The sequence below is a fragment of the Mangifera indica genome, chromosome 14, assembly GCF_011075055.1.
Source record: "Mangifera indica cultivar Alphonso chromosome 14, CATAS_Mindica_2.1, whole genome shotgun sequence".
Classification (NCBI taxonomy): Eukaryota; Viridiplantae; Streptophyta; class Magnoliopsida; order Sapindales; family Anacardiaceae; genus Mangifera; species Mangifera indica.
The window spans coordinates 354,391-370,735 of NC_058150.1; the positions used below are offsets into that span (position 1 = coordinate 354,391).

Below are 16,345 nucleotides of genomic sequence, written 5' to 3' on the forward strand. Positions count from 1 at the left end.
AAATTTGATTCTAAAATTTTAATTTTTCTTAAATAGTTATAGAATAATTTAAAATAAATAAGATATTTTTTATAAATTTGAGTGGGGTCTCAATATTGATAAGCTGAAGATAAGGTCAAAAAGGAACACGTTCTCCCTGTTGCACTAAAAAACAGACATAAACCAACCTGCCTTGATGCTTTCCACTGAACTATTCAATGTGAATATAAATGGGAGAAATTGCTTTACAAATCAATATATTTTTCTTAAATTTCCGTGGGGGCAGAGCTGAGTAAGAGTGGATCAGAGTAGAGACGAGTTTTGGGTCTATTTGAGTTTAACTCTAATAGTATATTCAAATTGATTTGATTCAGATTTAATTATTAACTCGTTTGTAGGATTGAATTACTTACATATGGGTATCCTTGCATGTGTGTAAGGTTATATTTAAAAAAAAAAATAGCAACAATACCCACATGTAAGGTGAGATTCAATTTAAGTTGTTTAAACTTCAATCAAATAAATCAAGGTCCAATCAATGATTAAATTTGGTTTTATAAAAGAAATGGAGTTTAATTTTGCTCAAATCAAATCTAAAATAAATATATTTTTTAGTTAATCTTAATTTATTAAACTTGAACCAATTTCAAATTATCTCCTTTAGATTTGGGTCATCTTCAATATGAGCCATACTAGAACCTGACTTGGATAGACTAGGCCCTTCCCACATGGCCCTGAAGGCACAAGCTCTGGGGTGGATATCCACTTGGGATGGACTTTGAATAGGCCCATGGGTTGATCAGGATTCAGTTTGTCGGAGTTATATGAACTTTGTTTAGGCCCATGGGTTTATCAATATGTTCTTGAGATGATTTTTATTAATTTATTTATTTTCAAAACTAAAAATGTCAAACTATATTTAACAAATCTTTGATGCAATGGGACAAAAAATACCAGAACTTTGACTATGACTTGAATTGTTGAGGATTTTGTAGAATAGGAATAAGAAAGAAAAATTAAAGGTTAATGGTTTGGTAGTTGCGGCAGTTAAATTTGACTTTGGTACATAAAACTAGTGTTTTAAAAGCAGGATAGGTATCAAGGCAAGTCTGAATTTTCTTTTTTTAGTTTCAATAAAAAAATAAGATAATTTAAGTTTATTAAATCAAAATCAAGAATAATTAGAGCGTAATTTAATTTCTAAATTTAAAATTTAAAATTTGATTCAAGTTTATAATTTATTGATAAAATAATATCATTTTGTTAATTAATTCGCATAACTCAAATTTAATCACAAATTGTTTGAATCAAATTAAATAATCATTAGGCTCTCAAATTGGATTAAATTGAACTTTTTTTAACTTAAATTTAACTTGATTTTATAAATAAATCGAATTAAACTCAAATTTGATCTAAATGAATTCACAAGCCTAGTTAAACTGATCAATTAATTTTTAAGATCCGTTGGAGTCTAACCCAATTTGGACTAAACCTGGTCTGATAGGATTTTGATGGGCAGTTTGGTTTAGGTTGTTTAAATGCATTTTAATTGAATTTATAATATTAAATAGAATGTATCAAAACATGCTTCAATTTGATTGTATTTAATATTTTTGAAAAGACTTAGTAATTTTCATATCAATAAAATTATATGTATTTATTTTTTTTGTATATAATTTATATACATAGATAAGGTGTTATCATATGATTAAATGTTTTTTTGTCATATGATGACATATGTTTTAAAATCATCTAATTACATGATGAAATATTACTATATATATGAATTATATACTAAAAATAGATATACAAAACATTGTCTCTTTCATATTTACCCACCCACTAGGGAAAAAATAAAAAAAAACAGTTAAAAAAAAATTTACCAATAATATATATTTTACTGTTACTTTTCTTTTCCATTATCCTTCAACTCAATTTCTTTCCTTCTCCCTATTTTATCGGTCTTCCAAAATCCAAAAACTGTCCAAATTTACATAAACCCGCCTTCAAAATCATCCTTTTCTTCGATTTCCGTCTTCTTCAATGCTTCCTTCGTCAGCCCGGCATCGGTGACATGCTAGGGCTTCTCAAAATCACTCTCTAAGTAACCTTAACAATGGTGTTCAAGAACAAACTCTTCTTCTCTTCAAAGAAATCCTCCGACTCCGATGGATCCAACTCCCCGATCCGATCCGATAAGAAGAAACCGAAATCCGGGTCTAAAGATGACCCGAGCAAGATCCCAAGTTCCACTAGTAGTGGTGCTTCGAGCTTCAGTGGCGTTGCGTGCAGGCAAACCCAAGTCAAACATGGAGTCAAGAAGAAGGAAGTTAAAGGAAAGGAAACGACGAGTATTTTAACTCCGACTGTGGTGAATTTGACTAATAGTACTACTGCTACGTTGACGTCTTCTCCGACCAAGCAGAAGGAGGAGGCGAGTGCGGTGTCGCCGATTCTGGCGTCTTCGCTGGGGCTGACTCGGATAAAGACGCGGTCGGGGCCGTTGCCGCAGGAGAGTTTCTTTAGTTTTAAGGGAGATAAAGCGGCGGCGAGTAATCTGTCGAGGGGCGGCGGAGATGGGAATTCGAGTTCCGGAAAATCTTTGGCGAGTGGAGGTGGGAGTGGGAAGAAGAAAATGGGGTTTAATGAGAGTGTTGGTGGCGATAGCGAGTCGATTGGTGGACAGTCTCGAGAACAGAGCCCCATTTTGCTGGCGAAGTCCCGGTTGCAGGGCGGTGAATCGTCATCTGAAGCTGGTAATTTTTGTTTTGATTGAGAAATTTCAGATAACTAAGAAAAATAAAACTTAATTAATGATCGTTACCGTTGGTAGATGAACGTTTGCTTTTAATACAAATTATAAATTTATTAGTCAGGGACGAAATTAGCTTTACTCTTAATAGATGAAACTATAATTTCTGATTAGACGAAGGAATCGCCTTATTAGTCAGGTGGTCAATGAGCGTTACTCTTGATAGAAATTATAAACTTATTGTATGTGAAAGAGAAGACGTGGTCTGGGGCATAATGAGCCTTACCATTCGAAAGGGTTGCTTAGATGGCAATAAAAAATGATTGCCAAGTACCAAGTTTCTCCAAGTTGGAGGAACACCTTGCTGTTCAGAATTACAGGACATAATGAGTCTTACCCTTCAAGAGAGTTTTTTGGATGGCAGTCTGAAATGATTGCCACATGCCAAGTTTCTTTGAGTCGTGGAATGCCTTACTTTTCCCAATTACAGTATGGTTCCAGTGATTCACTTTATTTAATATGTCAGAGTAAGAGTGACAGTCTTAAACATGTTCAAGAATCTGTGAGGGGGAGCAGTTAGTTTATTTTGCTTAGGAGGGGAATAAAAAATCTAGGAGGATAAATTTATTAGTAAAGAAAAAAAAGGGAAAGTAAAGATATGTGGTCTGTATGTAATGCACTTTATCCCTTGAGAGAGTCACGCGGATGACAATCTAAAATGGTTACCATTGCCAAGTAACTCTGAGTTGGTGGAATGCCTTTTCTTCCCTTGCTTTATAGGATAGTTATAGTGATAATCTATCAAGGGTAAACATTTCCAAGAATCTAGAAAGTTATAATAATTGAAATATTTCGGGATTATTTGGGAAGAACAGTTAGTTTGTATGCTAAGAAGGAGGAGAATTACAAATCAAGGAGTATAAATGTATCATTGAAGAAATAAAGGGAAACAAAAGATACGTTGTCTGGATCTTGACAAGCATTACTCCTTGAGAGGGCTACTTTGGATGGCAATCTAAAAGAATTGCCCTGTGCTAACTTACTCTGATTAGGTAGAATGTCTTTTATTAAGTTCTTATTGCAATTACCTGACAGTTTTAGTGATCCACTTTACTAAATATATCAGAGTAAGTTAAAGAATCCAGGGACTTAAGTAATTTAAATTAGTGAATTATCTGGGAGGTCAATTAGTTTGATATGATAAGGAGGAGAAGAATTTTAAAAATTTATGATTCCGGAGAGTCTGAATATTTGGGTGGTCTACCTTTAGAGGCATTTTTTTGTACTGTGGTAAATGTCTTGAGCTACCAAGGGACAATGTGCTGATATCAGTCTCTAGTGAATTGAATTTTTGAAGAAGAGTTGCTATTTTGGAGCAAGTCCTCTTTATTTCTTTCAACTCGGCTAGTGCTTTATTCATCATAGACATGCTTGAATGAATTGGTATTACTTCTCTTCCATTGGGAAATGTCATCTTTCTGAATATCCAAGTCATGATGAGAGTGAGCTTTGTTTAAAGACTAGAAAAGAAGGAGTTTGTGGTTTATAGTAGCCATAACCTGATTACAATCTTAAAAAAGTAGTTCTTATAGGAGTTTGGTGTCTTTATTGTCAAACTCAAAAAATAAGTCTTTTTCAAATCAACAAGTAGGTACAACTTAATTTTGCATGTTTTTATGTTAAGAAAGGTGGGACAAAGGCATTGTGAAGGAACTTACGTTGCTTTAGAATTAATTCCAACACTTTCTATACTTAAATTAACACTTTATATGGTAAATCAACGTAAAGAGAGATCAAAAGTATAAGGTTTCACCGTGTGGAGGCAAAGAGGTATCTAATATGTTATCAATGGAGAGATAAATCCCTAGTTGGCAATACACATAACCTAGGTCACAAAGCATTGTCTTACTAACCTATGCATCTTCCTAGAAGATAGGATGTACTTCCGGAAGAGACTTTTAAGGTAGTTGTATGGCCAAAGGACTATTTCCCACCTAAAGTATCTTCTTATCTCAAGTTTTAATCTCTTAACTTTGAAAATCTCAAATATATACCCATGAGTGATTAAAATTAACGGGTTTATGGATAAAATCATTATTTTACTTGTAATATTAAAAATAAACCAAAATTTAATCTCTTTTTCCTTCTCCTAAACTTTAAAAACTAAAAATTTCTGTCTAACCTAAGTTTTAAAAAATGACAGTTCACCCCTAGGGTTTAGTTTCTAGATCTCCGACATAAAATTTGACGCTGTTGTCTACGACAAATATCTCTCGATGCCTCCTTTCTCTCAGGTTGTCAAGCTTTTCTTGTTTAGAAGCTTGGACGGTGTCGATTGACGTCGAAAATAACTCAGTTTTGTTGGGAAGACGAAGACGAGATCTCTCGTCTTCGTTGGGGAGATGTTGTTTTGTCTTTTCCGATGAAATATCGTTTTTTGTTGGTTTTAGAACCGTCGGCCGGAGGAGAAGATGGTGAGAGAACGACCACTGGAGGAAGAAAGGAGATGTCGTCAGAGAAGTGCCGGAGATGGCGTCGGTTTTGAAAACTAAACTTTAGGGGGGGAATGTTATTTTTTAAAACTTGGTTTATGGGAGAAATTGTTAGTTTTTAGGATTTGGGGGAGGGGGAGAAATAAAATTTTAAGGGGTTAAAGTTTCATTAATTTTAATTGTTTATGTGTGAGTAAATGAGATTTTCAAAGTTAAGGAGTGGGAACTTGAGATAAGAGAATACTTTGGGTGGGAAATAGTCCTTTGGCCTAGTTGTATCAATTGAACCCTTACTGTAAAAGGACTGAGGCCGCCATATAAATTTAATCCTTATGTTGTGGGGAAAGCTTCCAAGTCATTAATATATCTATATTTATATTTCTATATATGTATATTAATTATTGTTATTATTTTCCATGGTCTTTTTTGCGGAGTGCTTATGATTTATTATAGAACTACAATATCACCTTGACCTTTAAAGGGAGTAACAACTTATTAGTTGAAAGAATAAAACGTGGATATATGATTTTGTTATTGTTTCTTTATCCTTGTTTCCTTAATAATTTTCTCGCTTGTTTTCTTTTTTATCCAGAAATAAAACTATTGTAGAAATGGTGATCATATTGTTATTCTGTGAACTGTTGAAAATGTATAAATCAATTAAACATGCTTCTATTATATAAATGCTTAGATTCTATAATTAATATTTCAACTTTTATTATTTTCTTATGTTTATTAATTTTTCTAATTTAAATTTATGGCAAGATTTTTTGTTACTGTAGACTAGTTATTAATTTATAAAATGTTCTTTTAGGTAGGTTATACCTTTTTTTTTTTTTTTTGGTTTTTCATGCTATACAATCTGAGATTGAGATGCATACGATAATAATCATAATCTTACTGAACTTTTGACCAAGTGTATCTTGGTCTGCCTCTTATATTTGTTTTTTCAACTTAAGGGTAAATTAACTAAAATGAATCATTTCAGCTGTTTGCTTTTTATCCTAATTATGACTTTTTGCTAAAATTAAGTGAGTTAAAAAAGCTTTTTTTTTTTTTAATTTTCGCATAATGAAAAATGTTTGACTAGTTTGTATTATTTTTTTGACAATAATATCCTTAGTTATATTACATCTCTGCTCATTTATTAAACCTGTTTTTTTACTTTTCTTCAGAGATTGTCTAAATTGTTTCATTTGTTAGTTGGTACCTTTTTATTATGCTAAACTACTGGATCAAGTAGTTAGATCAACAAGGTTTTCACTTTCACTGATATTTACTTTTAAAGTTTATACAACAAATTATATAACATAAAAAATTGAAGAGTATTGCATTTAATATCAAATGGACATATATTAGGGGTGAGCTGGTCTGGGTTCTCACTTTAAAAAGTGGAAACTGGAAGACAAGTTACTACATGGAACTTGTACGGGCAAGTTCATATCCAGAATCTACTTAGACAGTTTTTGTTCTGCATCTGAGTACCTGGTCTTGTTCTCTCCCTTTTCTTCTTTCTTACCAGTCATCTCCAATAAGTCTCCCTTTCTTCGTCTTCTTCTTTAATAGTTAAACAAACCAAATCCACAGCTTTCCAACTCTCTTCTAACACATTATTCCATTGAACCTCACATTAGTAATCAGTGAAGTTTGCTTGAACTTCACAAGCCAAGCAATCACCCACAAATACAGTGGAACTTCTTGAAGATTTCTAGCCTTTATTTCATCAAGTTAAGCAATTCCCATGAATTTTACAAAACCTTAAATTAGATTTGAAGAAAACATTAGCAAAACACAATAACATATGTACAAATGTCACTTTTTGAAAGAGGCTTTCACAAATATGAAACCGGTGAAGTTAATTTTACCAGTATTTCCATCAAGCCAATCATTCTCTCACAAATTTCATGAAAATTATATCAACTTCCATTAAGTTGGGACCATGTGGCCGACAGTGGAGAGCTTCTTGTGGCAGATATGGCACTTGAAGTGCTTAGCCTTCCGGTGTTGAATGAGAATCTTCTAGTTATTGAATTTTTTGTTGCAGTAATAGCACCACACCTTCGACAATACTCTCTTCTTCTTCCCCATTCTCGTTGTTGTTATTATTGTTATTATTATTTCCACAAACAATTGAATCAAGTAGTTTCCAAGTGTCCCCAGTCTGCGGTGGTGAGGGAAGGTCGGCAACAAGAAGGTAGCCTTGCATTGCTGTAAACTCACAACAAAGCCAAATTTCTCTTTCCTTTTTCTTTTCTGAAAAAAAGCAATAAGAGAAAGCAAGGCCTCTGTAGAGAGGAAAAGAGAAGAAGAAGAGCGAGATTTAAGAGTGGGAGGCAGAGAGTGAAGAAGAGTGAGATATGCTTACCCCTAACTTTTATATGCCAAAATGTCAATTTTCAACACCTTTTTATTTGAAAGAACAAATGACTTAACAATTTTATTGGATTATATAGTTAAAAAAATTGAACAGATCATTAAAATCCATTCAATCATATCTATTTAGATTATAAATCCGTTTATTTTATTCTGATATTGGAGGAAAAAACAATCGCCATCTAGACTTGTTAATTTATGGCTATTAATTTGTTCTAAAATAATTTCCACACAACAAGAAGCTGATTTTAAGCCAGTTTATAGTTCTTGTCTATGATGGGGATAAAATTCTGTATGGAAACTATATGTAACCAGACATTTAAAAAGGACCATATTGAATTGGTTTGGGTCATCATCATTGTTTACCTACCCGAAGGAGACCATACCCAGCCCAACTTATTATGCATTCTGGTGTTGCTTCCAACTGTCTTTTTCATGTCTTTTTTGCAGTTGCCTTTGTTTGCAAATTTCTCCACTATGGCTTTCCTTGTGGCATATCCTTGTTTTAAAATGGGTGCCAGTTTGAAAAAAATAAATTTCTTTCTGCTAACACTCTTAAAGTGAATGGAAAATATATTAGCTTTCTTTCCCTAAAGTTCTTATTGATGCTTTGAATCACTTTAGCAGGTCGTTATGAATCATCATGGGGCTCTACTGGGCGATTTAGAAGTTCAGAACTCTGTACGCCAGAGGTATTGTTGGAAGGATCTCCATTGATGCTTTTCTTGAATTCTTGGGTCTTTTTCTTATTATTGTTTACGTTTTTGTTGAAGTTTGTTATTGCTTTGTAGACTTCATATGATTGCGAAAATCCAAAGGAGTCTGAATCTCCCCGATTTCAAGCTATACTCCGTGTGACAAGTGCTCCAAGAAAGAGGTTTCCCGCTGATATCAAAAGTTTCTCCCATGAATTAAACTCTAAAGGTGTACGGCCTTTCCCATTTATGAAGCCTCGAGGCATAAATAATCTGGAGGTACTTCAGTTTGTCTTGTATTATATATGCTTGCAGGTTTTGGATGGATTGTGCTTTAGAAGTCTGTGGAGTTAAACAGTTTGCTATCATATACAGGAGATCTTGGTTGTAATTCGGGCTAAATTTGACAAAGCAAAGGAAGAAGTGAACTCTGATCTGGCTATTTTCGCTGGAGATCTGGTTGGAATTCTTGAAAAAAATGCAGAAAGTCATCCTGAATGGCAGGAGCCCATTGAGGATTTGCTGGTTTTGGCTAAGAGCTGTGCTATGACATCACCTGGAGAGTTTTGGCTTCAGTGTGAAGGCATAGTACAGGAATTGGATGATAGGCGTCAGGAACTTCCGCCTGGTGTGCTGAAGCAACTTCATACCAAAATGCTTTTCATTCTCACTAGATGTACTAGATTGTTGCAGTTCCACAAGGAAAGTGGGTTGGCAGAGGATGTAAATGTCTTGCAACTTGGTCAGTCTAGGGTCCTGCATTCTGCAGATAAACGTATTCCTCCAGGCATTGGAAGGGATTCAAAAGGTTCCAGTACTGTGAAGGCCTCCAAGGCAGCTTCAGCCAGGAAATCTTATAGTCAGGAGCAACGTGGCATGGATTGGAAGACAGACCATGTTATGCCAGAGGGTAACATTCTTTGTCCCACTGATGACACTGCCAAGAACTTGGATTCCTCTGCGAGCAGGGATCGAATGTCCTCTTGGAAGAGACTTCCATCCTCGGTTGGAAAGATCAAGGAAAGTCCTAGATCAAAGGAGCAGATTGAAAGTAGGAATGAACTTTTGAAACCCTCAAACCGAATGGGAAAATCTGATGTGGATATGACAGCTTCTAAGCTACCTGAGCTTCCTCCTAAAGAAAATTTGGAACATTTATCTAAGCACCAACACAAAGTTTCTTGGGGTTATTGGGGAGACCAGCAAAATATTTCTGATGATAGTAGTTCAATCATATGTCGTATTTGTGAGGAAGAGGTTCCAACCTCACACGTGGAAGATCACTCCAAAATTTGTGCAATTGCTGATCGATGTGACCAAAAGGGTCTAAGTGTCAATGAACGACTTGTCAGAATTGCAGAAACTCTTGAGAAGATAATGGAATATTTTGGACAGAAGGATATCCATCATGCAGTTGTTGGAAGCCCAGATTTAGCAAAGGTTTCAAATTCAAGTATGACTGAAGAATCTGATGTTCTCTCTCCAAAATTCAGTGATTTGTCTCGGAGGGGTTCAGAGGACATGCTTGACTATGTTCCTGAAGCTGATAATTCTGTTCTTATGGATGACTTGAAGGGTTTGCCGTCCATGTCATGTAAAACTCGATTTGGTCCAAAATCTGACCAAGGCATGACAACATCATCTGCAGGTAGCATGACTCCAAGGTCTCCTTTATTGACACCCAGGACTAGTCCAATAGATTTGTTATTGGCTGGAAAGGGTACTTTTTCTGAGCAGGATGATTTTCCACAGGTATTTTTTTTTGCCTTTTAGTTAATATAAAAGTTGATATCCTTTATAACTTATAAGATGGTAGCATTGAGTATAACTTATTTAATGTATAAATATAGTAAGCATTTTCTGACTTATTTGTGCTAGTGTACTCACTAGTACTCGATGATTTGCATATTAGTTTAAATGTTGGTGCTGATAAGTTAAATTATCCTTTGGATTATGCAGATGAGTGAACTTGCTGATATTGCAAAATGTTCAGGAACTACACCATTGAATGATGAAAGGTACATGCAGTATTTGCTAGCTTGTCTTGAAGACCTAAGGGTTGTCATTGACCGTAGGAAGTTTAATGCACTCACTGTTGAGACCTTTGGGACTCGTATTGAAAAGCTAATTCGGTGAGTGTTTTGCTGCTTTATTTGTTGAATATTTTAATTAGGTCACGCTCATACTTACTTTTCCACTCAATAGGTCGGTTGACATTTTGTTAAGGAACTTTTGTAACTATGGCCTTTGAATAATCTGAATTGGATTTTGTTATGCTTAGCTTATTGAATTGTGGCTATGTAGGGAGAAGTATTTGCAGCTCTGTGAGCTGGTGGATGATGAAAAAGTTTATATAAGTAATACTGTAATTGACGAAGATGCTCCTTTGGAAGATGATGTTATTCGTAGCTTGAGAACAAGTCCTATACACTCTTCTAAGGATCGTACCTCGATAGATGATTTTGAGATAATAAAACCAATTAGTCGTGGGGCATTTGGACGGGTTTTCTTGGCGAAAAAGAGAACCACAGGGGATCTTTTTGCAATAAAGGTACTTCATCACTATATTAATATTGATTTTTCCTTGTACTTCTCCTTAGAAGGTCTGCATTTTTCAGTACTGCACTGAATGAGAATATGTATCTTTACAGACTACTGTAATTTGTTTGATTATTGTAAAACCCATTTAGCATAGATTTGTTTTTTCTCAGTCTGCATTTAATTGTCATTTTTGCCAATTTGTTAGGTTCTTAAAAAGGCAGATATGATCAGGAAGAATGCAGTTGAAAGTATATTAGCGGAACGTGATATATTGATTTCTGTCCGCAATCCATTTGTGGTGAGCAGGTCTAGTTGCAAAGCAGTTTACTTGAATTGGAAGTTCATTTCCTGTTTTAACTTGAATGGAAGCTGTATCAGGTTCGGTTCTTCTATTCATTTACATGCCGTGAGAACTTGTACCTTGTGATGGAGTATTTGAATGGAGGAGATTTATACTCATTGTTGAGGAATTTAGGCTGCTTAGATGAAGATGTTGCACGGGTGTACATTGCCGAAGTTGTAAGTTTTTTCATTTTAGAGTAATTTTCTGCTTCTTTATGGTTCAACTCTTAGATGTGAACACTCCGTTCTCCCCTTTTTTTTTTTTGTTGGTCACAGGTTCTTGCTTTGGAATATTTACATTCTCTTTGTGTGGTTCATCGTGATTTGAAGCCTGATAATTTGTTGATTGCACATGATGGTCATATCAAGGTAACTAGCTTTTCAAAATTTCCTTGCTTATATAAGGTGTCTTTTCCATAATATTTTGTTTCTGTAATTTTGACTTGACTTTTTTCAGATTGCATGTAATGTTAATACCTGGTAATGTTGGCATAGAAAGCCTTTGGTTGTTTAGATTTCAAGACCAATTATTTTAATATATTTTCTTATATTAATCTAATTTGTTTTATATTTTCTATTTCTTTTGGTCCCAAATTGCTGTTTTTGAGGGTTTGCATTTCTTTTTTCTTTCTCTAAGTTTAAACTTTAAGGATATCTTTTTATTCCATCTGGCAGTTGACAGACTTTGGGCTTTCCAGAGTTGGTCTCATCAACAGTACAGATGATTTATCTGGTCCTGCAGTTAGTGGCACATCAATGATGGAGGATGATGAGCCCCAGTTGTTCGTATCAGCGCATCAGCAAGAAAGGCGGAAGAAACGTACTGCTGTGGGCACACCTGATTATTTGGCACCAGAGATACTTCTGGGAACTGGGCATGGTTTGTCTATAATCATCTTCTTTATCACTTTTTTCGAGTTATAGTTGAACTTGGTGTTGAACAGTTGTTCTGAAAGTTATAATCATCTACTATCTTCGTATGTTTCATATTGCAGTTAGATCTGGTCTTAATAGTTTGGTTCCCCTTGAAGGAATAATTATGCCTGAAAGCTCAGTCAGCTTTGATCCTAATGAATCAATGAATGATCATGGGTTAAAATTTTTTTTCAGTAAATCATGGGTTGAAAAACGTTTTTCAGTTTTCACTGATACATTACGGCAAAAAATGCGATTTCTTGCCATATTAAAACCTCAATGGCACCTGACTACTGCATTTTGAGTAATTAGCTTATGCTTTCTTCATTATGTGTGGCTTGCTTGTAAATAATGTTAAGGAGTTCCTATGTTTTAAAATTATTTCAGGCACAACAGCGGATTGGTGGTCTGTGGGTGTCATTCTATTTGAACTAATTGTTGGCATACCGCCCTTTAATGCTGAGCATCCTCAGGTTAATTTCTCCTCAACTGTTATAGTTCATGTTGTGGTTGAATTACTTTCCGCCAGTTCTTTGATGTATTTACATTTTCCTAGCATCTTCCTTTCAGTGTTTTTTTGGGGTACATATATCTTTATATATTCTTTGTTGTCCTTATTTTTGTTGTATTATCAGACAAAAAAACTTTGTCGATAGGTAGGTACTTATTGTGATCGGAATATCTGTATTGAAACGGTTAACATTAGATTACATCTTAATACCTCTTTTCCCAATTGATTCAGTTCTCAGTTCATCCCAATTCTTATTGTGTTGTTTTGATTCCAGCAAATATTTGATAATATTCTGAACTGTAAAATACCCTGGCCTAGCATACCTGATGAAATGAGCGCTGAAGCACAAGATCTTATCGATCGGTAAGAAAATCATTGGTTGCTAAGGTTTGCTTTCAAATATTTGTGTTGAAATATCATCAGGGTATCTCATGTGTGTAATAAGGAATGCTGTATAAGCTGACCAATTATTATATATAATTATATTAGATATGAATGACTTTAATGTGGCCCTTGTACAGGAAAACTCTGTTGTTGAAAAATTTTCAGTTATTATTTTATTCCTTCTTTGATGCTAAATTGAAATTTCAAAGTAACCTGCCTAAGTTTGATAATTAACTCTGTTTTCTATGATTTTATCAATTCCTTCATATGATATTGGTTTGTGCAGCTTTTGTGCTCTGTAGCCTGTTATTTGGCTATATTTCTCCTATTTTATTGTACACTAAATTTATCAGATAAAGATTCTATGGATGGTAACATTGGAAAACATGAGAATCTTCTACCTCTGCTAACTTTGTACAACATGACTTTTCTTTGGATAGCATGTTTCTGAAAACCAAACCAAACCAGTTTGACTGGAACCCAGTGGCCTCTCTGGTCTGGTTGAACGTTCTAATGGTTTTAACCATTCGATTGCCTTGAAATGTAGTTCAACTGCATTAAGCACACTGGTTTTCTGGTTAAACTGCCGGTTTTACTACAGCTCAAGGGTATGTTGAAGTCATGTTGGTGCCAATAGGGTTGGATTCGAACTAAGCCCGTTTGAGCTCGAGCTCGAAGCCTGAAATGAGCCAGCCCTATACAAGCTCAAAAATTTTAATACAAAACGACGTCGTTTCCACTAATATGTATTAAAATGACGTCGCTTTAATAATGAAATAGTTAAAACTCGAGTTCAAAACGAGCTGAGTTGAATTCGATTCTAGCTTCCACGAGCTTGAACTCGAGCTCTACTATATACAAACTGAGCTGAGCTCGAGCTAATCCAGCCTTGAGTGCCAACACAATATTTGCAAATACTGGGACTTGGGTTTGAGTCTAAGCATTTGTGAGAATAATGTAACACCATCAGACCACAAACAAGTTTCCAGTATATTATAAATAATCATTTATTTAAATTGTGTTGTTTTCTCGGTCTGACTGTTGGTCCTGGAAAAACCCGGACTGGGCCTTTGACCTGGTCAAGGCCTGGTTCGATAAACATTGTTGGATAGTAGTTAATGTTGGGTGTAATGCTTACATGGCCAAGATAGACTGCTGGTGAATTTGAGAAAGCTTTTTCTGCAGTATCTTATGGTTGTTGATTTCCTCAATTTTACAGATTATTGACGGAAGATCCACATCAGAGACTTGGAGCTGGAGGAGCTTCAGAGGTGATTTCGGCTATTAGTTAAAGTTTCTGTGCTTCTTTGTTCATTATTTTGGGATTCAAGTTTTGCTACTTTGAATCTGTAATAATGGAAGAGAAATCTTGTCGTGCAGGTGAAGCAGCATATCTTCTTCAAAGATATCAACTGGGACACATTAGCCAGACAGAAGGTAGTAATTTTCTCTTCATTTGTAGACATATGATGCGGTCTTATAATTTAAGCTCTTTGATTGACCGAACCGCATGAGCTGTCACTTTTCACAGGCTGCATTTGTTCCCACTTCAGAGAGTGCACTTGATACCAGTTACTTCACAAGCCGCTACACATGGAATACTTCGGATGACCATGTGTATCTAGCAAGTGACTTTGAGGACTCCAGCGATGCTGATAGCTTAAGTGGCGGCAGTAGTTGCCCGAGTAATCGCCAAGAAGAAGTGGTAGTGCATCATAAAAATTTGCTCAATTTCAGATATTGATTTGTAGAACTTTAAGGTTCTTTATGTACGGGTATTGTGGGATTGACTTGATATTGAACAATAATGTAAGCAGGGTGATGAATGTGGAGGTCTTGCGGAGTTTGAATCTGGCTCAACTGATGTTTACTCCTTCAGTAATTTCTCATTCAAGGTATTCTCTTAACCACTCTTGTTAAAATTCAGATAGCAATGACTTGGTGCAATTTGCTATATAATTTAGTTATAAATTATAACAAGCATTTAGAGAATGAGCCTATTTGATCATTGCTGATTAGTCCGATGCAAAGTTGATAAATTCAATTTTCCTTCACGACCATGGTTATTAGAATCGTATGATATGTAATATGTATCGTACAACGCAATATAGGTAAAAAACAATACGTATTTTTGGGTGTATCAAAGGTGTATTGTACGATATGATACATATCGGTCTAAATCAATAATTTTATTAATATAAATCGATATACTTTATTGGAGGAGAGATAATGCAGTGGGGTTGTATTTGAAAATTTTTATAATTCAAAAGGGTTTGTAATGTTTTTCAAGATAATGATGTGATAATTGAAATTTTTATTATTTTTTTGAAAGGCCTACCAAAGTCCTCATGTCTAATCTGTAATGTTTTCGTTTTGGATCGTACATGTTTCATGCCATCTCCCTGTCCTCTTTTTATCCTTTTTCCCTCATAAAAAACCCACCTCTAAATTTACCTTTTTTTTTCATTTTTGTTCCTACAATTCTAACTTTTCTTTTCTTTTTGGCTATTAGAATCTCTCGCAGCTTGCATCAATCAACTATGATCTGCTTTCGAAAAGTTGGAGGGATGATCCGAAAAACCCTAATGCATAGCGACCACATCTTTGGATCAGAAGCTGGAATCAGCTCTTGCTGTTCTATGGATGAGGATGTACCAATTCACCAGCGTTGTTTGTATACCTTTGTACATGTATGACATGTCAACTCTCAGAACTCCATTTCATCTTTATTTTATCTCACTCCGCCATTTATGAACTGTTTGAGTTCTGCATTTTTCAGAGAAAACTTGCAATAGAAGCCGCATTCGGGAAGTGCTCTTTCTTGTTATAGGTTAAACAAGAAAAAGTTGAAACTCCAACTGGGGTTTCAATTTTACTGTCCATTTTTGTTTGAGATGAGGACTGTACAATGTTTACTTATAATTCTGATTTGGCTTATGAATTTACCCTCTGATTTTTGAATCAATAGCAATGAGAACACATTTCCCTGTTATGTTTAAACCCTTGTAAAAAATATATATATATGTATATTGCTCAAATTTTGAAAGCTGCCTGGTTTCTGTGAAGTCTCAATGATTGTCAGGTTCAATTGGGATTTTGGGTTTGTGAATGACTTTTGAGGTATTTTGATATAATATAGTATGGCGATTGGATTGAAATCAAGTCGGTTGAGTGTTTTGCTTTGAAGAGTTGATTTCGAGATGAAGAATGTTTTGTTCATTGAGCTTAGCCCGAGAGCAATCTCGGTGTCAGAGCTTATCTTGCCGGTAACCTTTTTATTTTTATTTAGAGATTCTTCTAGTAGGATTCTTTTTGTTTTTTTAAGGCGTCACTGTCTAATTCAAGTCAGTCAAGATCAAGT

General features: G+C 34.9%; 1 protein-coding gene across 7 annotated transcripts; it reads left to right on the forward strand.

Annotated features, from left to right (window-relative positions):
- The first annotated feature begins 1,906 nt into the window (after window positions 1-1,906).
- On the forward strand, window positions 1,907-16,030 carry LOC123196162 (probable serine/threonine protein kinase IREH1). Of its 7 annotated transcripts, none has more exons than XM_044610062.1 (18): window positions 1,908-2,735; window positions 8,221-8,288; window positions 8,388-8,570; window positions 8,667-10,043; window positions 10,251-10,423; window positions 10,596-10,842; window positions 11,038-11,130; window positions 11,211-11,351; window positions 11,451-11,543; window positions 11,850-12,054; window positions 12,477-12,562; window positions 12,875-12,963; window positions 14,204-14,255; window positions 14,365-14,421; window positions 14,516-14,689; window positions 14,799-14,879; window positions 15,497-15,674; window positions 15,764-16,030. In XM_044610062.1, the coding sequence occupies exons 1-17, from the start codon at window positions 2,096-2,098 to the stop codon at window positions 15,575-15,577; spliced, it is 3,840 nt and encodes a 1,279-aa protein (XP_044465997.1). In that variant the 5' UTR covers window positions 1,908-2,095; the 3' UTR covers window positions 15,578-15,674; window positions 15,764-16,030. The 7 variants fall into 7 exon arrangements, with proteins under 7 accessions (XP_044466003.1, XP_044465997.1, XP_044465998.1 ...); XM_044610065.1 differs by having other exon boundaries at window positions 1,909-2,735; window positions 14,802-14,879; XM_044610064.1 differs by having other exon boundaries at window positions 1,909-2,735; window positions 8,224-8,288.
- Window positions 16,031-16,345: the final 315 nt, after the last annotated feature.